The following is a 27092-nucleotide window of genomic DNA, read 5'->3' on the forward strand; positions in this document are numbered from 1 at the left end:
CTTTATCTTGGAGGGTCTGATTAAGCTGATACTTGACCTGTAGGGGTGTTTTGCCGTGCCAGATTCAATGACAGTAGTCCCACAGTAATTTGACACACTGAAAATAGAGTTCTAGTTATGGAGTCCGTTTGAGGGTGCTAGAGAATAATTTTTCTGAAATTGTGTCTTTGTATGCACTACCTTAAACCTATTGGATTGCGACGAAACTTGGCAAGTGGCATTTTGAAGTCGTTATGAACATTTCCACTTGTTTTGGGGTAATTTCGAGACTATCGAGAATTCCATTGTAATTCAGGCTTTATTGACCAACTTCTCTTTTTATTTCGCATAGGGGACCCAAGGTGCTAAAAAATGTGTTCAAACAGTAACTCTCTTCTTAAGTTCCTGGAAGCTTATCTCACATTCATCTGACCACACAAATCTCACATTCTTCTGGGTCAGCCGAGTAAGGGGAAGTGTTATCTTTGAGAATCCCTCTACAAAGCGCCTGTAGTATCTAGCTAACCCCGGAAAACTATGAATTTCAGTTCTATTTTTTGGTCTCTCCCACTTAAGTACTGCTTCAATCTTAGAGGGGTCGATCATGATCCTATCCTTAGAAATGATGTTCCCAAGGAAAGCTATATTGTGGAGCCAAAACTCACTCTTGCTTAATTTAGCATACAATCTTTCCGACTTCAAAGTTTGCAAGACAATTCTTAGATGCTGCTCATGTAGTTCCCGACTTTTTGAATATACCAAAATATCATCGATAAATACCCCGCCCCCGACCACCCTTCACTTCACGCAGGAGGGTGATCGAGTGCAGGTCCATGATCCTAAGATAGTGCATGTCACTCACGTAAGAGTTGACTCAATGCCGTTATATCGGTGATCAAAGTAAACCATGACAAAGAACTAAATCAATAATTTTAAGTGTAGATAAATATTTAAAATGGGGGGAAAATCCATACATCATTAAAACTGCACTACATAAAATTTCTTCCAAAAATGTTACACTTGAATCTAGGGCATCAGGGTCCAATATTACATTCTTCCAAAATCAAAAAAATTTAGGGCTAAACTATCCATTTACATACAAGATCTGGGTTTCCTCCCAAAGGAAAGTGACATTGACTGTAGGCCACAAATAACGTACTTCACGCCCTTCTGACCTGTCTATATCAATTTACAAGGAGGGGAGATACACTGGGGTGAGCTGTAAAGCCTAGTAAGAAGATCTAGGTGCTATGCATCATTATTGAGTCTATCATGCGTCATGAACAATTCTTCCAATTATAGAGAATCATAGTGCAAACATTATATAAATAAGAAATCTCATTAATGCATATATAACAGGCATCATATCAAAATGTCATAATTACCATTCAATCATTATCATTCACATTCACTACTCAATCATTACTCACTCACTCCTTAGTTCACCTACTCCCGAAGTATAAGCCCTATCCATTAGCCTAAGCCAATCCCATTGCTTAGGACCTCTATCGTCCCTCAAGAGGGAGGGTAATGACAAGTGGGGAAATCCACTTCATAATGCCCTCGTATTCACACACACGGTCCCCAGCGCGCTTTGGGTTTCGATAGGCACTTACCTGATAAGCACTCACTAGTCTCATCATATGAATTTCGGGGGGTGGAACGCTCCCATTTCACTTTCACCTAACTCCATCCTATCATTCAATGAGTTAGGGAACATTGCTGGCATCGCTTTTCTAAGCATAACAGTACCTACTACCGATGGGTGTCCTATCGCATAGCAGGAAGTATCAGTATATTAGTATCCACTACCGATGAATGTTCCATCGCGTAGTAGCCAGTACCACAGTATCATAATAGAATGGTACCCACTACCAATGGGTGTCCCATTGCTTAGTGGCCATTATCACAACGTCTTAACATGCTCAAGCATTAAATTCAAAATTCACCCATACTTACAGATAATTCTAGTTTCATCATTCAAAGTTTGAGTCTTGCTCAGAACTATACAATTGTCACATAACTCTATGATACTTAGCATAAGACATCCATCACATGAGAGTTATCACATGACACTTATTATGTAACATTTGTTATGGAACTATCATATAGCATTGCACTTATCAGTTTTCACCTATCGCATAGCTACATAGCATCGTTCACATAACACTATAGCATTCAGTATTTGTCACATGAAAATTATGTAATAACAGTCACGCTTATCAATTATCAAGGATAACACTTTCGCACTTGAGTTGATCAGTGAGTAGTTCAGTAAAAGATAACACAACACGGGCTCAGAACTAAATTTTCTGTGACAAGTAAAGGTGACGTACCCCTCTTCACAGAAGGTTACTCCCAGTCTAGGGAGAATTTCAATATGCTTGGAATATGCAGCCTTAGGCTTACACGTGGATCTTTAACATGGCGGTGGTTTGAAGGTGTTTTGACGACATTTGATAAGTCAAAAGCTCGGCACAAAGTGAGTGACAATTGTTAGAATTTCCTGCAACTGTGAACAATGATATACCCTCACATTCGGGGCATAACTCTCAATCTACGTGGACTTTTAAAATGAGTTCAACATGTAACTTTAAGCTTATTCATAGATATTTCAAATGGTGGTGGTTTGAAGGCATTTTGATATTGTTTGATAGGTCAAAATCTCGACATAAAATAGGTGACAGTCGCTGGAAATCCCAGCAACTGTGAACAGTGACATACCCTTACATTTTGGGGCATATCTCTTAACCCATACGAAATTTTGATATGGTGTAAAAAGAAAAATCTAAACAGACAACCATATATTTCATTCAAAACCAGTTTGACCTCACTTGGATACCATTTGACCACTGAAAAAATCGATGCAAGAACAATTACAGGTCTGGAAATTCTCATTCTCAAGTTTAACATGCTTTGAAGGACACTTAACATTTCACTCACCAAGACAACTCTTGATGCAAAACCTTGTCCATATTAAACTAACCTCACCAGTGAACTATTTTGCAAATTTGCACGACTAAAAATATCATTTACCTTGCTTAATTAATCATGGTATTTAGAGGCATGAATCTTGAATTTCATTCTCATTTTAACCCATACACACTCATATTTTTCATCCTATCATCTTACCCACTTTCACTACTTAAAATTGATTTCTACAAAATTTGTTGATGCAAAGATGCTAAACTTGCTTATCTGATGCTCACGATGCCTTCAAATCTCCCACTCGTAGGCCACTTCAAGCTCCAAGCAATGGCTTTCTCTAAGGGCAGTAGTCAACTCTGACTTTGGTTCTTAGAGAGAGAGAGAGAGGGAGAGAGAGAGAGAGAGTATGAGAGTAATAGAGGAAACAACGGTGGAATGGGAAGGGGAGAGGGCTTAAGTACCCAAGGTAGGTAGAATCCACTGTGGCTGACCGTGGGCGGCGCTGAAACGTACGGCCCTGACAGGCGTGGCACTGACAGATATGGCTCTGACTGGCGCATAGCTGGCATGTACGGCAACAGTGAACCTTGCTTTTACACTCACGACGCTACCCTCTCTTCATGCGTGACGTTACTCTGTCTTCGCCTACACGAGCAGCCTTACCCCTTCCTGGTCTTCACATGCGGCGTTACCTCTTTCCTGCCTTCACACACGGTGATGCTCCATTTTACGTGTGACAATGCTCCATTTCACGCATGGCGATGCTCCTCCTTCTTTTGATTCTATTGCCGTGCGCGTCTCATGTCCGGAAAATTTGAGGTCCTTACATCACCCTAACCCCCCCTTTAAAAAGGATTTTGTTCTCAAAATCATATTGTCATTAATAAAAGAGGTAGGAGTACTTCTCCTGGATTTCATCCTCCCGTTCCCATGTTGATTATTCTCTTGAATGATATTGCCATTGCAGCCGGACCAGGGGGATTTCATTACTGCGCAAAACGTATACTCTCATGTCTAATATCCTAATTGGCTATTCAACATAGGTATCCATTAAGAATTTTCATTTTTTTGCATAAAAATGTGAATATTGATGTGTTCTTTCCCTGCATGAACTATTGTTTACCATTTAATTTACAGCACACAAAAGGATAAAGCATAAAATTATCATAGATTAAGTACATCATCATATATGGAGTACAATAAAGCATACAATTCGTAAAATACGACCTAAAAGTAAAGTGATAGACGACATCGTTTTTCGTTATGTCACGCTAGTGCCATTGATTGAATTCGCGTGACAATTCATTTACTCGATCTAAAAACAAATCATCCAAATTAGTGGGCACCTGACTATACCCAAATCCATGAGTGTTAGTGTTTTGTTGCGCTCTTAATCCAAAATCCCTGAAGCTTGTCCATCCTTCATGCTCACCTATATTATAAAATCGTTCAAGATAATATACTTATAAAATATGTGTCAATAATATACATACGTTTTATATATCAACATCCATTTTTTTGCATTAAAAATTTAACAATAACATTGAAAAATACAAGTTAATTTAATCATTGGTTTTTATAATAGCACCGCCTAGCCTATCTTCTGTAATCCAATGAATGGCGGAAAAAAAAAAAAAAAAACGGTAAACTCAACTTGACGACAGTGATTCGAACTAAAATATCCACCTCAAATCGGATAAAATAGATCAAATTAGATACATTTTATGATAAATAACACCATAAGAAATCAAAACCCTACACTATGAACGAATTATTTGCTAAAACTTGAATACAATCGATTAAATGATGGAAACCCGAAGTTCTTATCTGGTTTTCTACAACGGTGGCTTCAAACCCAAATCTGACTTGTAATCGACCAAAAAAATCGCAAAGTACGAATAATTTCTTCTCAATAACACTCTTAAGATTAATAACTCTCTGATTTTATAAAAAATGATGCCCTATTTTGCTTGAAATATAAGAAATGGCGGAAACCTAAAAAAAAACCATTGTTCTTCACAAATCCAATGATTTTGTGATCGAAATTGAAGCTTTTAGCTCTAATATATCGAACAATAAGGCTGAAAAGTTAAAGATAAAAGCTGCAATATTCGATTTAAAAACTGAAAAAGCAAAAAAATGATAAAAAAAAGCCAAATTTTGATGATTCACAAAGCTTTTTATTGTTCACCCGTGTTTGTACAGTGACTCCGGCGATTCACTATTCATAATTACCCGTTTCTCTCTAGACACCGGCGGTTTTGCGTGTTTTGTTGAAACCGACATAGAGGTGTCGATTCCCGAGTCAAACCGGGCGAGTCTAGTTCGACTCATCGATTTTTCAAACATTGGTTAACACTGTCAAGTTTCAAATCGCGCGCTCAAACAAAACTGCTTAGCCAAGAATAGTAGAGTTTGACATAACCCCAAAAAGCAAGCAATCTACATTTGCCAACATAATGGTAAATATTGCCTTCCTTTCCTATTGGCAACACATGCATAAGATATTTCATACCAAACAAAATCAGAACCCATTTCAAGCTCTCTGTTTCTCTTCATTCTCACTAACTCTCCTTATATGAGAACTGAGCAACCTATTAGGATTGAAAAATCTACTTATAATTCAACGAGAATTTGTTTCAACCTAGAGAATCAATTCAGTGAAATTGAACAATTAAAAAAAATAAAAATTTTGTGCAAATGTTCATAACAGTTCATTGATACAAGAACGAAAAGAGAGAGAGACTATTTTGACCAGAAAATGAAAGAGATCGAAAGAGAAAGGTTTTTAGAGGGAGAAGCTTTAAGAGAGTACAAATAAGGGTAGCAGAAAGGATATCGAATATCAATAAGAGCTGACTTGAAAGAGAGGGCTGAATTAACAGAAACTGGACCGTCTAAAACTTCTTTATAGTCCTAGAGAGAGAGAAAGAGAGTCAATTCTAATTCATTCTTGTCAAAAAAAAGAGCTAATTCTAATTCATGTTGAATTCCTGAAACAAACACAAGGACATAGACATAGACAGAGAGAAACACAAGGAGATAGAGAGAGAGAGAGAGTTCATTTTAATTCATCCTAATACCTGAAACGCGCACACACGCAGTTCATTTTCATTCATGCTAAATGATTGAAACACAAAGTAATAAAGAGAAAGAGAGATCAACCTACTGAAACTGAATCTTGGACTTCGTAAAGCCTTGAAAGACCTTTCCCAGATGTTGTAAATTGTTAGAGAGAGAGATCTTTCCCAAAAGCCTTGAAAGCTTTGAAAGACCTTACACAACATTTGAGAGCAAATTTAAAAGTAACGTATGTGGGCAGTAATGAGATAAAGACAAAAGACAGGTGCTTACCACTATGTTGGTATTTCCATTGGAAACATGGAGGTGGTACACAATGACATACTGGTACAAGAAGAAGGGAAGCGAAAGGACTATCTCCCAAAGTCGCCCCATAAACTCAGTGTATTGCAAATGCTCTTGCTCCTCATCCCACCAAGACTCCCAACTCTGGTTGTTGGCACACCATTCTCCCCTCTGCTACTAATTCACTTAGTCCAATCATCCCAATCCTCCACAATGATGAGCTCATCAAGAATTCAAGAACATGCTCTTTTTTTTATAAGATTGATGTATAATTAAAATCAGTAATGCTATGTCATGAGCATCAAAATGAATGCGTAGTTGAAGGGATTCTAGAGACCAAACTCTCCACATAGCAAACTGCATAATTAAAGCAATGGACAATCATGAAACAATGATTCATGAAGCCTCAATTCCCAAATACATCAACAAATCCTTAAGTACATAAGAAAATAAACAACATATAACTTATCATAAAATATGTCCAATGTTACATGAGAATGAAACAAATCCACCTCATAACTCAAAAAGTGAGACATCCTTAACCATTTTTAAATGGTACCCAAGAGCGAGGGGAGAGAGCAAAAGGAAGAGAGATAGAAAGAGAGAAGTTAAATTTCATATCTAAAGTTCCTATAAAAAAATATTTAGAGAAATAGAGAGAGACTCTGAGAGGGCCATAGGATCGCATAGTTATCAGGCCTCAGTTACGATCATTTGATCCCCTCCATATTTGGACTGAATCCAAGCCAATTTCCTCGCATCATTCATCTTGAGGAAGATCTTACTCGTATTCACATCTTAGCCAATCTCCATGCATACCGTTGAAACGACATCATCTGCAACATTATCAATATTAAAAATGGTATCGCACACCTCATCGATGTGAGGATTAGCAATGTTTTAATATTCCTTAACTGCAGACCCTAGGCCCAACATTGCTTGAGCAATAATTTCTAATGTATTGGTCATTGCCATCTTCTTCCTCGTTGTTCGCCGACTTGAAGTTGAAGCTGTGGATTTTCCTTCTCACTAGCCCTTGAATATGCAAGGGTCTCATGAATGTCCCCCTCTTCAACATCCCCACCAATGTCTTCACGAACCATAGCCCCCCTCCCGCTCTCACCTTATGTCTTCATCTTCTCGCGTTGCATCCCACTTGCTCATTGATGTTGTCCTTGCACCTATCCTATCGGCCTGTGAATTGCTTATGATTATGTTCAACTCCTCATAGTAGAGAAATAGTTTCCTTTCTTTCTCTAGATTGGTACTTGTTTTTCTCTTACTTGAGTGGAGATTTCTCTTAGAAGGTAAGTGTTTCAAGATTCAATGGTCATTTGAAATATTTGTGGATGTTATGTTGAAGAGAGAGAGTGCTTCTCTAATTACTTTTATTAATGCTATTTTAGAGAGAGAAAGACGTGCAACTAGCTTCGTGTTTGAAAAGGGAAGAAGACTGATTTCTTGACATTGCATGGAAACAAGAGAGAGAGAGAGATGAACAAGAGAGAGAGAGAGATGATTTGCATTCCTGGAAAAAGATATTCTAGGCAATCCAAATAATGAATTTGCTGTTTTTGAATTTCTAACAAATGCAATCCAAACTGTATACACCATATTTCAGGAAATGCCAATTCCAGTAAAAGAAAAAGTTTATATAAGGATGCTACCTTATAATGTAGAACTACGAATGCCCCTAAAAAATCCATCGGAAAAGGTAGTTTTAAAGTTGAAAAACCCTTTGATTGATCATCTCGACATCGAGATGTATGACTGAAAAATAAAAAGATTTTAAGTCTCAGAAATAATGCATTTTACAACTCCTTAAGTAGTTTGCATATTACAACTCCTTAAGTATGAGACTTAAGTAGTTTGCATACAGATGCATAATTTTGATGTAAAATTATCAATTCTACTTAATATGCAAACTACTTAATATGCTTATATCAATTCTAGGATACACTTCCATATGATTGAAAAATCTTGGGAACCAAATAAGCCCAAAATTGATTGATCAAGGATATTCCTTAAATGAGTTTGGCTATAAAATGAAACAAACAAGCGTTTGAAACGCTTCCTGAACCGATATTCATATTCAATAAAGAATTTCTAGGATCTCGTCCAATTTTTTGTTTTCTTTTGTTTCTCTTGGAGTTTGTCATTTTCTTTGCGGGGATCAAGAGATAGTCGAGTTTCCCTCCTTTCTAAAAGCACACAAAATAAAGCAACGAAGAGAGCTAAATTTCCGACCTTTTATTTTCGTATACCTAACGGAAAATTTGTTGCTTTCAAAAATTCAAAATGAAGAGGCCCAAGCTGGAAGGAACAGTTCCTGAAAAGCGTCCGGTATGTTGTGTCAGGAGAAGGGATAGTGTGAGGGACTTTGCTGACAAATGTAGCTTAGCAGGCTTGCATGAAAAAATCGCGGCAAAAAGGACTTACCTTTTAAATGGTGTTTATTTTAGGCAAAGTTTGGTTGATTATTGATATTTTTTGGATAGATTAATGGGGAATACAGGCCCCTACCCGTTTTTTTAGAAATAATTAACGGTTTTTGAATGCATCAATGGGAATGGAAACCTAAACCAATAGCTAAAACTCAACGTTTTTTTTTTTAGAAAGTAAAAAAGCTTAATTAGATTTAATTAGATTTAATTAGATTTTTGCATTAGATTTTATGCAACGTTATGCATTCTTTTGCGAATTTCCTCGTTTTATTTTATCTTCTTTTTTTCTTTTCTTAGAATATTAATGAGATGCCATGGCTGAAATGCTGAGTCGACTTGGCCGAATTGAACATAGGAGGCACCTGATCCCGAGCAGAGTTTTAAACACTGGCATGCAAGATTTCCTTTCAATAGTGTGCTACGCTACATGTATCATACACAGTAAGCAATTCACCCCTATATGGTTACACAATCTAATTTAAGATCCAACTCCGCACAAAAGGGGTAGCGCCCATCAAATATTATTTGCTCTAAAAATTAAAGTCTACAGTTTAGAAATATCTCGAGATTCTGCTTCATTTGAGTAATATTTTGAGATTCTCCTTGAAGGACAACCAACCTAGCAACCCAATGTCGCACATACCTCAGTGCTCAACAAGTACGAGAGCATGGATCAGAAGATTGAAAAGTAGAAATAAATATTCCCCAAAATATGATCAATAACAGGAGAGTGGCATCACAAAATGGAAAATGCAATTAATTGAACTCAGTACCATTTCCAATCGTTCCATTTAACAAAAATGCAACAAGACATGGCTGATAGACTGCCTTCACTTCGTGTAATTCCACCCATTGAGTGTGATAGCCTTCAAATGAGCAGAGATTAACTTGGATTGTAGTTCATGGACGTTCAATCTAGCAGCGTGATTGGTTTATTGCAGTAGCATCAATGAATGGTCAGCAGATAATGATTCCCAATAGAACACAAACGAAAAGAGGAGAAAGAAGGCACGACTTCTCCAATGCTTGTTCTTCCTCAGCTTCTTTCTCAGCCTCCTAGTGTCTTCTGCTTATAACCATACTTCTGCCTCTCCAAGAGCTTCTCCATGGCCTTCCTTGTCTTCTCCATCTTGGCTCTGTATTTCTCAGCTTGTTCTCTATCAAATATTACTTTACAATACACTTCCCCAGTCGATGGCCACACCCACGTGCCACCATCAGTGCTACCTGGGGGATGGTCACCATCATCGGCCTGCTCTGCCCACTCCTCATCCATGTCCTTCAACAGTGTGTTGTTGAAGTGAGCAACCCACATTGATCCAATTCGCTTCTCTACAGGATGCTGCTCCTCAAGCAAACCTGAGATGGGGTCTATATAAACCATCTTTCTCGCACTGTGATATGCCCACACATTCACCAAAACTTCCAAAACACGGCAGTAACATTGCCTTTTCTGCAAATATGACAAAAATCTTTCATGTTTCATGAATCAATGAACTCAAACATGCCATAATATCTTTGCATTCGTCAGCTTCTAACATCAGAGAAAGGCTTAACAACCGTACCTCTATCTTTGAAGATCCCAACAAGCATGTATCATTCCTCTGGGGATTAAGTCTCTGGCTATCCAGCAGGGAACTAGTGAACATCCTGTGGTTGCATTTTTTCAGGTAAATATCATGTACCTGGATCACGCATGTAGAGCAAGTACAAATAAAGCCTAAAAATCTGATGTTACATCTGGTTCTGGCAAAAGCAAGCTCACCGTGAGAACATCACAAATTCCAGGAAGGAACGTGTTGGCATGGCCCAACTGTGAAGGGCAGACCAGTGCTCACCATCACTTGGCATTGGAGGGAGGGCTGTCTCGTTCGATGGCAAAGCATACATCAGCCTGAAGGCCTCTGCAAAACTGGTCCTGCCAAATACAAAGAAGATAAGTGGATGCTATGTGACCTGTAATAATATATTGCACAAACTTGTCACCACAAGAGGACCTACAAGCGACAATGTGTTTAGCATCTGCAAAATACAAATAAATTCAAAGATCAAAATATTATGGTTAACCCAGTTCATGAGGATTCCCATATAGAACTTCCAATGAACTGAATGCATACAGGCCAAAATCATCTGGTGATATGAGAAATTCGAGATTGTAATAAATTTATCATGGCACCCTTTCTGAGCACACCACCCTCATTCCACCTTCAAGAGAGAGTAAGAGAGAGCTTGAGAAAAAAAGAGAGGTAAGCCTGGCAAACCATGAGCATAAAGTGAGGTGCTATGGTGTCTAGTTCTTTCATGAGCCATTAGCATCAAGGATTCCATCTTCTTTAAGGTCCTTTCCTTGGTGCAAATGCTCCATGACAGCAAGCTAATCCATCCATCTGGCTTCTTTTAGGTTGATTTTCCTTTATCATGCCTAATTGATTTGCTAAATGCCTTGATAATTACACATCATTTTGGCATAGTCTGAACTAGATTTCCTTGAGCTATTTCACTTGATATTTCCTGTGAGTTTCCGTAGTATAGCAGCAAGCAAAAGTCATTCTTAGTATGTTTAAAACCTCATTTTCACTAGCTCTCACTATACCAAAATATTCCCATGTATATGTTTGAGCCTCATACACCTTAGCAATACCATTGACATTGGCATACCACCCTTTTCTATCCCACATGTTGATTTCATTAGCACCTTCTCATGAGTACATTGATTTGACTATTACAAATGTGGATGATTGCTTCCTGATGCATGCTCCCCATAATTGCGATTAAATTTGGTTACTTGATCTTGAGCAAGTAGTGGCATAACAACGGGTATATATAAATCCTTGGTGGTGAACCAGGTAACATGAGCATGATAATCGACTTTCTATGATTTTAGATAAAGTGCAAACATTTGGTTCATGTTTATGTGAATGGAAGCTGAGTGTATTCGAGTATTTGAGTCTTGTAATTCAAGTGTATATAATTCACATTTATGTTGCATGAGATAAATGTACAAGGTCCTGAATTTTGGGTTGAAGTCACATTGAATTGTGTAAGACTCGATCTCCATAGAGTTCTTTGAGTGGGGAAGTGTCTTGGAACCAACTTGAAGTCATGTATTTATAGAGGGTATTTGAAGTATCTTGAGTTGCCAAGGTTTGGGGTATGCCATCGATTTTATTTTCAAAATTGTATTGAAGTATTTGAGTTGTATTAAGTGAGAAATGTTTTTGGGGTTCTACCGTGAACTTGGTTCTATACACTCAACACAAGTACGGGGATTATGGGAAGCATAAAACGGGATTGGGGTAAATGCTGGCCCAAACCCACTCCCGATGCATAATAAATATTGAGAATTGAAGCACAAGGGGATTCTATAATGGAGTCATTAGGTGCACGGGGACCGTGAGTTGGAAGACTTTCAGCAACACAGGTTTTGTACTAGTTTTTGGTCCATCAAATTGGGCATGCTCCAGTGGTCATTTCTTGGGCAAGTTTGTTTTACCTGCATGGATTTAAGTATATTTTAAGCTGCAATGTTTCAGCAGGATCCCATTTATACAGTTTGATAGTTATTAGTCAATCATCAAGTGGCGGCAGTTCCTGGAATGCAAATTCCAGGAACATTGCACCCTGTAGTGTGGGCTCTATCTGCTATGAATCAGTATGGACCAAGGCGGGACCTTGTTTTTCTCTTGCGGAATTGAGTCTAGTTTCAGAAAAAAACAAATTTGAGGGAAGAACTCCAAATATTTTGGGAGATATGGGCATTTTATAAAAGGGTGCTCACCCTGATTTTCCTGCAACATAGTCTAGATAGTGACTCCCTAAGTCACAGGCTTGTACACCCTCATGACCAGTAATTTTGTGCCACTCATGTTTTTCTTGTTTCTTTTTTGAGTCTGGTTTCAGTGGGAAAAAGTCTCATGTTTTTCTTTTCATATTCATACATCTCGATGTCAAGATGATCAATTAGAGCGTTTTCCAACATTCATATAACCTTTTATGATAGATTTTTTAGCTGCACCATTATTTCTACATTTTAAGGTTGCAACCTTATATTAACTTTTTCGTTATAATATTGGGGAGCAAGATTCTCTGATTTGGAAATGAAGTTCCCATGTGCAAGATTTGAGTTTCTTAACCTGGGAACACAATAGAAATAATGATCCAACCTAGTATGGAGCAAGGAATAAATTTTATAGGAACGAGCTCCATTTACTTGAAAAACGAGATCATCATCTAAGTTTAAATAGGGCTCCTTGGCTTTACAGGGTAGTTCCTAGCTTTAATATTAATAATATGTAATCTTATACTTCTATTAAATAAATAAGGAACTTTAAATTACTCCATAGTTCATTATATTAATATAGTTGATAAATCAATTCATTAAATAAATTATGAACTTTAAAACTATCAAGTTTTAACTTTTGAGTGCAAAAACCTTGTGCTGCACTACTGCCATCTTTTTCTTTGGATAGCTATGTGTATGAAAATATAACCCAAAAATATATAGACATGAAATAATTTGTTTTAATTGTTGCTTAATAAATAAGCAAAGGAACAAGGAGCACTCACTTTGGAGGATAACTGGGAATTTGGATGCAATATAAGGTGATCCTTGTGTTCAAATGTAATTGAATCTAGATCCGACAACTCTTGGGATCAAGAACCATATCACATAGGAATTAGATCCTGCAAGTAGCCGAGCACACAAACACATACTTAAAGGAAACTCGTTCCACTGAAAAAGGAAGTCAGACCCTTAAAGCTAAAAAACCGAGATCCTTGAGAGATCCGTTCCGGGAGCAACAGAATTGAGATCCTAGAAGGTGCACCTACCAAAGTAGGCGATCCTGCTAACTATGGTTATGAGGTTTTGGGAGGCACTTAGAGTGCATTTGATCAGTAAAAGAATTGAAGAATCTCCACTGAATAGTGGTTTTGAGATTGAGGAATCTAGGATCTAGGATCTTGATATGCGTGCTAGAGGACACTTGGAATGTAGTAGATGAAGTTCTCCACACACCATGGGATCTCATTGAAAGTATCGGATCATCGGCATGGGCAAATAAACAAGATTGGATCACCATTGGAGGCTTGGCATCATGAATTATGGCACAAACGTATCAAAAGGCAAACTTTCTATCCCTTGTGCATGGTTCTATAACATAGTAGGGAAGGAGGATTCTATAACCATATAAGCAACATAAAATGAACACAAAAGCAAGCGAAACAAACCCAACTTCATACACTCTAATTCACTAGAATGTAGAGGACCACCTTGGCTTGAGATGTGATATTATTAATATGGAAAGCTTGGACATAGTCAAATGTGCTATAGGCTTGAAAGAGCTACAGAATAATCTTTATTATATGATATTTATGCTTGTGTACGCTCCTTGTGAAAAGGTAACATACAAGTAATGAGTTTTGGTGTTTTGATCCTAGGTCATAAGTCAAACATGAAAGAGATGGGTGTAACTTATTCAAGGATGTAGCATGTGCCATTAAGTGCATGGAAGTGAGCCCTTAATCCTTGTTTAAATGGGAAATTGAATGTTAATGCCTTTTCAGTTATGACTCTTGTCCTTAGGAAGATGTGTTATGGTCCATGGAATGAGATGAGAGAGAGACCTAGTCTCTTGCTTTCCTATGTCAAGGTAGTAATCGTGTGACATGAAGTTCGGGTTGGGTTCTCAAAACTGGTAACTAGAAATGCCTAGGTCCCAACCTTCTTCTTTATGGGTTGTTATGCGCACGCTTTGATAGTGTATGACAATTGACAAGTGATGATTTTGGTTGGAAGAAACTTTTCTTGGGATATAAGTTTTTGAAAATTGTGTGGTCTTTCATTGTTTCCAAAAAGCCATATATTCCCACAAGGAATGAGTTGAGAGTCATAGGGGTTGAGACCATGAGCACAGGATGGCAATTACCACCTTTCCTCACTTCAGATCCTTCCATGCTCTCATTCTCTTTCTTCCCTTTCCCCTCCTAGGAAAATCCTTTTTATCGCTTTTCACTTGTCCGTCATCACCTCCTCATGATTAACCTATCTCCTGCTTGTCTTTCTCTTGTACAGGAGTCTCTATAGGTATTTTTGATAGAAGATTGCTTGTATTTACATTGGGTGCACAAGGCATAGTCAAATATTTCACCTAAAGAATCATCATTATTATAGCCTTTTCCCAATTAATTAGGGTCAGCTACACGAATCCTGGTCCGCCGTTCATGTTTTTGCAAAGTTTTACGTTTACTGCCAACCTAACACAACCTAATCCCTTTAACCGGGCATGGGACGGGTTAAGGGAAAGTTTAAGGTCATCACCCTTCTTAGACCTATTTCACCTAAAGAATAAATATATAAATATAATATCATATATATATATATATATATAAAAAGCAGTGATTAGCTTACTAGCTTATATGAACATATGAGCCCAACTGCTCAGATTGAATCTGGGCTGATCTGACGGTCACGACCTAATTTCGTGTTTGAATTTTAATTTTTTTTCTATAAATTCAAATCACTTAAAATTTTAGGCGTGTGTTTTTCTCATCAAGGCGCACTTTATAAAAATTATTTGCAAAAAATAAAATGACCAAAATACCCCAAAACTTTTCGAGGGTATTTTGGTCCATTTATTTCATGTAAAATATTTTTTTGATATTTTTCGAAGATTCAACTATTTTTTATGAACACACTCCAAAAATTTCAAGTCATTTAGATTTGTAGAAAAAAATTAAAATTCAAACACTATCTAATATCAGTGATCGTCATATCAGCCCAGATTCGATCTGGGTCGTTGGGTTCATATGTTCATATGAGCTAGTGGGCTAATCCCAGCATTTCCATATATATATTCATATACATATATATATATATGAAAATGCTGGGATTAGCCCACTAGTTCATATGAACATATGAGCCCAACAATCTGGGTCGATCTGACAATCACGATCTCATTTCGTGTTTGAATTTAATGATTTTTATACAAATACAAATAACTTGAAATTTTAGGCGTCCATTCTTCTTATCAAGGCGCACCTAACAAAAATATTTAAAAAATAATTCGCAATAAATAAATTGACCAAAATACCCCTGAAACATTTCAGGGGTATTTTGGTTAATTTATCTTTTGTAAATTATTTTTTTGATATTTTTATTAGATTATCATATTTGTGAAGAACACATTATCATATTTGTGAAGAACACACGCCTAAAATTTTAAGTTATTTGGATATATAGGAAAAACATTAAAATTCAAATACAAAATGAGATCGTGACTGTCAGATCGGCTCAGATTCAATCTAGGCCATTGGGTTCATATGTTCATATGAGCTAGTGGGCTAATCTCAGCATTTTCCATATATATATATATATATAGATAAGACACTTCCCTATTCTTTGTGAACATAGTTCTTTTTAGAAGTTATTCATATTTGTTATAGTTAGTTATAATATAGGGCATTACTGTTGTTTCTGATTAATAATATAATCATGCTAAACTTCGTTTATTAAAATTGTATTTATTTTATTATTACGTATGGCATTCCAATTGTACACTATCAACCGCTAAGTATAGGAGAATCCTCAAGGGCTTTGGATGAAACTGCAAGATCTTGAGATTCAGATACAAAACAAATATAAAACTTAAGCTCTCCAAATATTGGAGAATGAAACTTTTAACCAACATTTTAAAAATCTGAAAAAGAAAATTTTAATGAGAAATTAGATCTTCTAATTTGGTTTTCAATTTATTTCACCCACAGTAAGTTAACTCGTAGCCAAATCTTTCCACATGTACTACTAGAGAGTTTCTAACATATAGGAGAATATAGAAAAGGTTTAAACTTAATACGAAACATCTGCACAAGAGTGTAACGCTAGGCCTCAAATAATAAACATTGAGAAGATCAATACTGAAAATAGAATAAAACTTCAGCAAATCTGTGCAATGCAAAAGCTAAGACAAATGAACTAAGAGAAAAACTCGCACAATTCGTTATTAATTTTGTTTGAAGCACATAACAAACATCTCAATGAGCAGGAAATATAAATTATTCAATCCAATTCAGCCCCATTTACCTGCAACGCCTGGCATTTAAGATGTCACAGATCGACCAAAAATTATAATTCTTATGCTTTATTTCTGGAAGAATAGTTTTGCCCATGCTTGCCCAAAAGTAGATTGTATCTCCCTCAGTTTCTCTTTGTATAGTTTCCTCCAGTATTCTTTCAGCCTTAGTTGATAGTAACAGCTGCTTCAAGGAGAAAAATAGGAGTATACATCAGTTTGACACTTGCAAACTTAGTAATTATTTAATATAAATGGGAGTAAATCAATCTCTATGGATTGGTCATTATTCCTAATCACATTAATTTTACTACAATATCCATGATATATGAAATAGCTTATTGTAATCCACACTTATATATCTACTCTCTGACATGTTCATCCTGTCCTCAATCAGACCAAGACTCGTGCACTTCTAGCCTTCATGTCTATTTCCTTCCTAAAGAAAGAGGAAGAACTATTTCATGCACAAAGAATTCAATGTAGCTGCTAACCATATGGACAACAAAAGGCAAACCAAGGAAGCAAACAAGAACTTCTATGGAAAGAAACAAAAGCCCATGAGGACAAACACAATTGGATAAAATGGAGTGTATATCCAATAATTAAAGTCAAAAGATTCTATGCTCCTGTGCATTTCCTCAATTCACTCCCCCATGTAAAACCCAATCTAGGAGTATTTTTAAGCCCCAAAATCTTCAGAGAGTAACCTCTTTTTCCTCAACATCAAAAGAAAGAGAAAAGAAAAGAAGGAACTCTGCATGTGCCTAAAACGAATAATATCCTACGATTGAAAAAAGACCATGCAGTTTGTGGACAGTCAGATACAAGGGTTTAAGAAAACTCTCAAAATCTTTTTTTTTTAAACTAGTCATCCAGTGATTCTTAAGTGGATTCTCAAATTTTAGATCTAAAAAATCCTTCTAAGTAGCTCTTTTGCTAGGAGTAAGTAGCTCCCAGGTAGTAAACTTAGGAAAAACATAATTGAGAAAGAAGAAAATCATACTAGGACAAATATAATAGAGAAATAATGGAATATGTATCAAATTATGAAATTGACAATTTCTGAAAGGACGATGTATAACATATTAAATGTGAAATTGGCATACAATGTTACAATTTCGTTTACTGAAGAAAGATGTTGGCAAGAATAAATACAAACCAAGTCAAACAGAGAGCCACAGAGAATTCAGAAAGCAAAAGGCAAAATGTTTAAGGAGATAAGTAGACAAGATAAACAACCAGCTCCTACTAAGACTACAAAAACACAAGTACCCGAAAACAATTGAAGGATGAATCCCACAAGTCGTGCATTATACTTGGTGATATAAATTTTAAAAAAGAAGTAAACACTTAATTCACAAAGTAATTCTAGATAACATTAAAAAAATTAGCAATTAAAGAGTCAGAGTTTCAATATTAAGGGAAAGTAAAATGAATTAATACTTTCTGTTAGAGAACCTAAAGAGAGAAGAGGAAAGAGACAGAAGAAAAGAAAGATATGAGACGTGAGAGAGGGAAGGGAGTCCCGTGAGGTCTACTTGCACCTCATGCAGCTTTCAAACTAATATATATTAGTAAAAAATATGAAAGGACAGAGCTGCCCATACAAAAAACAAAGGACACTTAGGTCTTAAAATTTAAATAACAAAGGACTTCTAATGCCCCCCCTCAAGTTGGAGCAAATAGTTTGGAGTATACTATGAAGAAGTATGTCAGCTGATCCTTAGATTTCACATATAGAATAGACACCAATTTAATAGCAACTTTCTCTCGGATAAATTGACAATCTACTTCAATATACTTGGTCCGTTCATGAAAAACTGGATTACATATAAGTGGCAGCATTATTGTCACAATACATCTTCATAGGTTCAACAACAGTAAACCCCATCTCTTGCATCAATGTTTTCAGCTATATTAATTTGTATATAGTATATGTCATGGCTCTATACTCAACCTCTACAATAGATTTCTAGCTACAACATTTTGCTTCTTGCATCTCCATGTTACTAAGTTTCCACCAATAAATGTACAATAACTTGTTGTATTGGAGCATGCATAAATGGACTCACAATACTTAGTGCAAAAGAAATATTAGGCTTGGTGATGTTTAGATAAATCAGCCTGCCTACCAGTCTTTTGTACTTTCCTGAATCCTCAAACAACTCCCCTTGATCAACCAATAATTTTGTATTTGAATCCATAGGTGTATCCACCAGTCTAGCACCCAACATTTCAGTTTCAATCAAAAAAATCAATAATGTACTTTCTTTGAGACAAACTAATGCCATGCATTAATCAGGTTACTTCAATTCCTAGAAAATACTGCAGCTAGCCTAAATCCTTCATACGAACATATGTTTTAGATGTCACTTCAAATGACTGCCTCCTTCTTGATATTGTCAGAACAACAATTATCATCAACATTGACAACTAAAACAATTATTTTAGAGTCCTATTTCCAAATAAACACTAAATGATCTGCATGACTGTGCCGAAATCCATATCTATAAAAATTTCACTGTATTTTTCAAACCATGAAGGTGGGAACCGTTTCAAGCTATATGTTATTCAACTTACACACTTTTACCTGACTCCGACTGAGTAATAAACCCACCAAGTGGTTGCTCCATTACACCTCTTCTTGTAAATCACAATGGAGAAAAGCGTTCTTGATACCAAGCTACCACAACGGCCATCTCTTATTAGCAGCCACAAATATAACCACTCGAACTGAATTAAATTTAGCACATGGGCAACTGTTTCAATGTGTCAATAACAAATATTTGTGTGTATCCCTTGGCTACCAATCTGGTTTTAATCTCTCTACAATACCATCTGATTGAAATTTAACTACATAAACCCATGGACACCCTTTTTCTATCTGATAATTCAGGGAGTTCCCATGCATCATTAGAATGCAATGAATCCATCTCTTTTTCCATTGCTCTCTCCACCCAGTATGAGAAAGTGCTTCTCTATACGTCATAGGAACAAAAATAGATAGAAAGAGCTAAAGCAAAACTTTGATATCATGTTGATAAATTTGTAAAAGTCACATGCACAATCAGATGCTGAGTACAAGATCGGGTACAAGATCTGGTACGTTTGCGGATGGTAATAGATACATCATCATCATAAGAAGAAAGTGGATCAGTAGACGAAGACGATTGAGTGGCTAGGTGAGTTGGTGGGGGATATCCATTCAGAATTTTCTTCTGGTGTAAACCTTTATTGGTTGCTCCTGAGAAACATCATGACGTGTAGATGCACTACATTTAGAGGAGTCAGGTAATAGGGGTGAAGAAGAAGTATCAACAGGAATAGAAGGAGGAATCATAGAAGGCAAGGCCTATGAGACTTCTTCAGAAGCAAGATAAAAAATGTGTATCAAGCACATGACTCCTCTGAAAAATACGGAGTATGATCGAAAAAAGTAACATCAATACAAATAAATTTCTTTTGTAAACCCGAATGATAATAATGATAACCTTTCAGGAAGCATGAAAACCTGAGAAAGACATACATGACAGCCCGGGGATCTAGCTTATCATTGCCAATACTTAACATATGAACAAAGAAAACACAACCAATCACTTGCGGAGAACAACAAATAGTGGAGCATCGGGAAAGAGTACCGAGTGTGTTGTTTTTCCATTTAAGACTGAAGAGGGCATACGATTAATTAAGTAGCTCGATGTCAACAAGGGATCTCCCTAATAAACCTATGGACCATGGTACTAATGAGCAAAGAACATGCTATTTCAAGTATGTGTTCTTTTTCCTTTCCGCAACTTCATTCTATTTAGGAGCATGTGCACAAGACGTTTGGTCTAAAATCCCTTTTTAAGAAAATAATTTTGAAATTCTCTAGGAAGATACTCTTTGGCATTATCAAAATGTAAAATATACATATTCTTATTATATTGAGTTTGGATATCTTTGTGAAACAATTTAAAAATGGAGAAAATCTCATCTCTCTTTTATTAAATATAACAATGTCATTCGGGAATGAATATTCAAGTAAACATAGAGATGGCTCCAATAGGCGTTAAAATGGAGGAAAGTAGACATAAGTGGTTTGGCCATGTGCGGCGTCAACCTAGAACAGCACCTGTTAGGAGGGGTGATTTGACTTCAAGTGAAAAACTCTAAAAAAGCAAGGGAAAGGCCTAAACAGATATGGATGGAAGTAGTGAGAAGAGATATGGTGACTTATAGTTTGACTGTGGCTAAGGATATGGTCCTTGATAGAGCAGAATGACGGAACAAAATTCGTGTAACCGACCCCAACTAGTTGGAATAAGACTCAAACGATGATGATGATACTTACTCTGAAAACATATATGGATTCAATCAACTAAGGAACGATTTATTATTCTTGAGAGTCATCATGAAATAGATTAGTTTTATAAACAATGTTCAATTTGTTCTTTCTTCAAATATGGCCGTGTTAGTAAAACCTGTTCTTCATGGCCTGAGGAATTTGACATCTTATGCCTGTGTCTAACACAAAATTAGGTCCATGCAACACAAGTTAGTGATTAAAAAAATATTTTCTTCCATGAAATGATGGTATTTGTTAGTGTATGTATATATGCATGGACATATGTTGCACTGATGTACAGGGATTTAGATATACCCACGTGACTAGGTAAATCAGATAAACTTCTTTCAAAAGTATAGATACCCGCACACATGAATGTGCAAATATATTCATGAATACAATTATGCATATACGCATGTTTGAATAAATGTCAGTACCTAAGTATGACAAATTCAATAATGGTTTGCTTAAAGGTGAGCATGGATTTATAAGGAGAATGTAATAAATATATGCCTGTGTTCACATGCATGCTTAACTACCTATTCCTATATCAGCATGCGCAGTGTCTCAAGCAGTTATTCTTATGAAAAGAGATATGTCAAAAGAATTTCCATACACACAGAAGAATACACATATGAACAGAATTATGCATGCACACATATTTATAGAAATGTGGTCTGTTTGTGAATACTTATTCATATATATAAGTTGTCACACCCCAAGTTTTATAAAACTAGAATTCTTGAGATGTGACAGTCAATTCTTAACGAATGAAAACAAATTTGAAATTTTCACTAAATATTGCATCAAAACAAAATTTCCACTCAAGAACTTTAAGATTTGTACAAAGTCTATTTCACAACTTATAATAACATGAAAATATATATACGTTGTGATTTTAGACCAAATGTCTATTTCATGTACAAAGTCTATTTCACAATTTGGACAGTTCCCCACGCTTTCTTGGATATTCGATTGATACCCTGCTCTTCCACCCATGATAGTTCAAAGCAACTCTTTTCTTAAAATTGTGCGGGTCCATTTTGTTAGTGCGAACCTTTGGTCCACGCAAACCTTTGGTCCACCAGCCTTTGAAAATGTTTTGGTTGAAGGTGGTTATTATTGCCACCTTACGTGGCAATTCAACAACCCTTTGTGAGACAGTTGCATATGAGGTGTATAATTTTTATAAGGTTTTTTCCTTTCTCTCTTTCTTAAAACGCCCCCCATCTCTCATTTCTCTCTCTAAGAGAGTCTACAAACGAGGCTCTCTCTCTCTCTTCTTGTATGAAATTTGGGCTTGGTGGTTTACTTTATCATCACTGTAACATGTGCATTCTTTTGCCATTCACTTGGCGAGCGGAGAATGAGTTGTGGCCTGATCCTTTAAACTACAAAAACATCTGAAAATATTGCTGAGAAGGATTTTTGGAAGACCTATGGGAGCGAATTCAAGCCCTCTCAAGCAATGGATGGAAAGTTGATAATGTTCCTAAACCCACCTTTCCTTTGAAGCACGATTATTATCTGGAGAATGTCATGACTTTGAGCCTATAAGGTGCCCTGAACAACCTGCCGCCATGTCATCCCTATCTATGGACGGAAGTGATAAACAAAAGTATGAAGTTGGGTTGAAAAAAAGATTTTCTAGCAAAGAAAACGTAGAAAGAATGAGGAGCAAAAGCAGCAAAGGCTTGGCCAAGTGAATACTCCTCTTATCATGAGGAGGAGACGTCGTCTTCCTCCTATTCCCCCTCCTTTTCTTGCTTCTAGACGTCCTTCACATCCAGCACTCGATCGTCCTTCACCTTCTATACCAACTCCCTCTAGGCTTCACTCTTATTGGTCCCCGGCCACTCCTTTCTGGAATAGGATATATGAACTTTACCCTAAACCTCTCTGCGTCCCACACAAGGCTTCTCCTAAGGGTGCACAGTCTTTAACTCCTGGCTATGCACAAAGAGTGTTATCGACTACCGTTTTTGGGCCTCCTGTATCCTTCGCCCAAGTTATCGCACGCTCCTCGCCCTCCCTCCCTCTTGCAAGCTCTTCTGTTTGCCCTAAGGAGCCTCCCTCTTCTCTCTGCAGCCAATCCCCCGCTCGGTCCCTTCTTCGTCTCCATCCCTTTTGAAGATTCATCCTTGCTTAAGGCAAAGTTCTAGTCTTTTTAGTAGGCTCGTTTCGCCCTTCTCAGGATGATTTTAGAGGAGTAGAGAAATGGGCACAGAAAATTTGGGAGGATACCAATATTTCGGCTCGACGCATCTCTAGTGGAATCTATCTTTTCACCCTTTTCATCACAAGCTAATGCCTGCCAGGATTTGTAGGACTCCAAATCAACGATTTTCAAAGGGGCATCTTTGCGTCTTCGTGTTTGTCCCCCCAAGAAGGATCTTTCAGAAGGCAAAAAGTCTGGCTTACGCTACACCATGTGCCATTCCATGCTTGGTCTCCTGCAACTTTTGGGAGAATCGCAGAAACTTGGGGAAATTTGATCTCGATTCGCTGGAAATCTCTGGAAACTCTATCGTTAGGCTCCATCCTGCTCCTGGTGGAGGTCCTGGACCCTAATAGAATTCGACCTTGTGTGTGGATAGAAATGGATAACCTGTTCTATCCGATTTCTCTGGCTTGGTCAGAGGCTTCTCCCCCCTCGGTTAACCTGGTAAATAGTTGTTCGCACTCGTTGCTGGAGATCTCTTCACCCCTTTCATGGTGCGTCGTTAGCAGGAAATCAGGCAAAGCCAAGCGGCGCCACCGCCAGAATCTCCATGATCATTTTCCTGGCAAGAGAAACAATTGACCAAGCTTTCCAGCCAGTCACCAGTCTTCCTAGTGGACACCACGTGGCACCCTCCCAACACAATTTGGGGACGATGGAGTCAGAGAGTCGGCGATGATCGCATGCGTGGGGCCCACCTTCTCAGAACCATCCTCAGAAGGAGGTGGGGTTGGACGCAACTGTCTCTTACCATCGAGTCCCTCGGCTTCCTCATCAACCCGGTAAGGAGGTAGTAGAGAACATAGTTCACCAACCTTCTCCTGGGCTGTCGGGTTCTGTAAAAGAACCGTCTTCCTTGGTCGGGGCAGCAGTTTGGGCCTCGGTAGCTGACCTATTTCATGTGGTGAGGTCCACAATGAACGAAGGTACACATGCCGCCCTGGAGCTTGTCTCTGTGGCCACGTGGCAGGTGCATCCATCCCCATGTGTCCCAGGCTCTCATGAGGAGACAAATGCCACCTTTTCGCCGCCTTCCAAAGCTTCGGTAGCAGCCCTTGTCCTCTCGTATGATGTTACGCACTCTGCCCAAGAAACTATCCTGCCTCCCCCTCTGCCACTTGGCCTCCCGCCGCAATCACCCCTTGACGATCCACCTAACGCCGTCCCTCCCTCTACCTTTTCCTCCCATGATAATCCATCCACCTAGGCCTTCCAACGAACCTATCCCCTCTCAGAGCTCACCAACCTCCACGAGCCAAGAGCTGCAAGCTTCCATCCTGTCCACTTCTCCCTACAGGTCCTCTCTGTGCTTTCCAGAGGATGCCTACACCAATGACGAGAGAGTCATACCCACTTACCCTATTCACCTTAGGTCCCCCTCTATTCTTTCACTGACTTTCCTAACCTTTCCCTTCTATTCCCACAGAGACTCCCCTCTGTTTGCTTCTTTTCTGCCAATGGAAGTGTACCCTTCACTTCTTCCTTTCGGCATCATCACGGTACAATCCCTCCTTCCATCTCCCCCCGACCCTTCTCACCTCTCTGAGCTTCTTAACCCCTTTCTTCCTCAGCGCTCTCTCTTTATCCCTCTCAGCAGGATAACGACGATACTCTTCCCTTTCGAGTTCTCTCCTGCTTCGCCTTTCAACGTTGGTCCCCAACCTTTCCCATATCACTATTTATCTTTCTACACCCCTCCTCCATCTTTGCCTTTGAACCCCTGCCCTTATCTCGTTTCCAACTGGGCTCCTCCCCCTGTCACCTTCTGGACCACTACCCAGCCTGAAGCCTCCCCCGAGCACCCTCTTGGTTCACCACCTACTTCTACTCCTTCCCAGGTTAACCCAATCGCTGAGTTCCCCGTTGCACCGTCGCTTGATCATAGCCTTGGTGAACTAGTGTCCTTGCCGTCTGTCCTGCATCCCCCTGTTTCCCCTGGCCAGTCCTCCTACTCCACTGAATTTTTTGGGATTGTTCCGGACCCACTATCCCAAGCACCCTCTTCTTCTCTTTCGACAGAAGGCGATCCAGAGAGAGCTGGTGGGAAAGATAACACTCGAGAACTTGACAGGATGAAGGAGATCTACAGGGTAATGGGATTTAAACACCATGGACCCGAAGGCCCGGCACATCCGCTCTTGCAGGCGGAAGCCCAAAGCAGACTCAAGTTGAATCTCAAAAGACATCGCGAACTGCTTAACCTCTTTTCTTCTATTAATTATGACAATATCGCAACTAATGTCAAGCCTCCTCCCACCACTGCCCAAACCTCCCCCAGTCCAAGGCATTTGCCCAGGACTGCCTCCACCCCTGCTTCTCCCCATAACTTATGAAGATACTCTCTTGGAATATTAAAGGGTTGGGACAGAAGTCCAAAACGGATTCAATGAAGAGACTTTTCTTCGATCCTTGCCTTGACAGAGACAAAACAACCGGAGCCTACTCTGCAATCCATCCGCAGCGTGTGGGGCAGAAGGCTGTGTCAATGGAAATCATTACCGACGACAGGGACTTCTAGCGGAATATGGGTAATTGGAACCTAACTGAGTTTAATCTCCTCTCGTCTCACATATGAGAATTCTCAGTCACCGTCCTTCTCTCTAGAACAATAAATGGGGCGCTGCTTAAATTCTCCGCCATTTATGGTCCAAACTCAGCTTCCGTTTGCCCCTGTCTCTGGTCTGAATTGGATCTTGTAGCAGCCTTACCACATCCTGTATGGTGCTTGGGTGGTGATTTCAATATCACCCGATGGTCTCATGAGTGAAACTTCAACACCAATATTTCTCAGGGAATGTTGGATTTCTCTGACTTCATCTCTCGACATGAGCATGTAGACATTCCAATTCAAGGGAATGCCTTTACCTGGTCCAATCAGTCTGCTCAGCCCTCCCTGGCTAAACTGGATCGTTTCCTTCTATCCCTGGATTGGGAAGTTGCTTTTCCTGGTTCACATGCACATACCCTGCCTAAACCTACCTTGGATCATTGCCCCATTCTTCTTGATACACAAGCGATTTGTAGGGGGCCAAAACCCTTTCGGTTTGAATTAGCTTGGTTGGAAGAGTAGTCCCTTGTGACTCTCATCCCCAGTTGGTGGAATTCTTTCTCTTCCCATGTCTCGGGTAGAGAGGGATTCAAGCTACAAACCAAAATCCAGCTACTCAAAAAATCCTTAAAAAATTGGAGCCAGTCTCGACCAGGGAATTATTCTCAGTTAAAAAGCTCTTGGCTCAACTGTATCCAAGACCTTTATAAAATTGAGGAAGTTAGAGCCCTTTCAGACTCTGAAGTACAGGTCTAAACCCTATCCAAGCTAGAATACCTTTCAACACTCAAGAAAGAAGAGCTTTTTTGGTACCAGAGATCCCTGGTCAAATGGTTAAAATCAGGGGACCAGAACACTGCCTTCTTTCATCACATAGCCAATTGTAGAAGGAGAGAGAATCTGATATCCACAATTAAGATGGATAACAGTTTTCTTACCCAGCCAGATGAAATCGAAAATGCCATCCTAAATTTTTTCATGTCCCTCTATACTACCCCTGTGGGACTCAGGCCAAGGATGACCACTTTGGATTTCCTTACTGCTCCTGATCATTGGTCCAGAGAGATGGAAAGACCTTTTACAGTTGAGGAAATCTCAATCACCATTGACCAATTAGCTAAAGACAGCTCCGAGGCCGGATGGTTTTACCATGGCCCCCTTTAAATCTTTCCTGGGTACTTTCCTACTTGATATCAGGAGCTACTTT

The 27092-nt window shown here is 38.5% G+C and overlaps 1 protein-coding gene across 4 annotated transcripts in view; it reads right to left on the minus strand.

The window, feature by feature from the left end:
• Positions 1-9207: 9207 nt before the first annotated feature.
• The window catches only part of LOC18425430 (UDP-Glycosyltransferase superfamily protein), a 53875-nt gene continuing 35990 nt past the window's right edge, over positions 9208-27092 (minus strand). For 3 of the 4 annotated variants that reach the window (XM_088872723.1, XM_020662011.2, XM_020662014.2), the window contains 4 exons: positions 16798-16970; positions 10483-10635; positions 10283-10367; positions 9208-10170 (listed from right to left, as the gene is read on the minus strand). In XM_088872723.1, the coding sequence (XP_088728849.1) occupies positions 9766-10170; positions 10283-10367; positions 10483-10635; positions 16798-16970 (816 nt within the window). In that variant the 3' untranslated portion in view covers positions 9208-9765. Of the gene's footprint in view, positions 10171-10282; positions 10403-10482; positions 10636-16797; positions 16971-27092 lie in introns of all 4 variants that reach the window. The other variant, XR_016059821.1, reaches the window with a different exon arrangement.

This window comes from Amborella trichopoda, chromosome 7 (genome assembly GCF_054954075.1).
Source record: "Amborella trichopoda isolate Santa Cruz 75 chromosome 7, AtrichopodaSantaCruz75HAP2 v2.0, whole genome shotgun sequence".
Classification (NCBI taxonomy): Eukaryota; Viridiplantae; Streptophyta; class Magnoliopsida; order Amborellales; family Amborellaceae; genus Amborella; species Amborella trichopoda.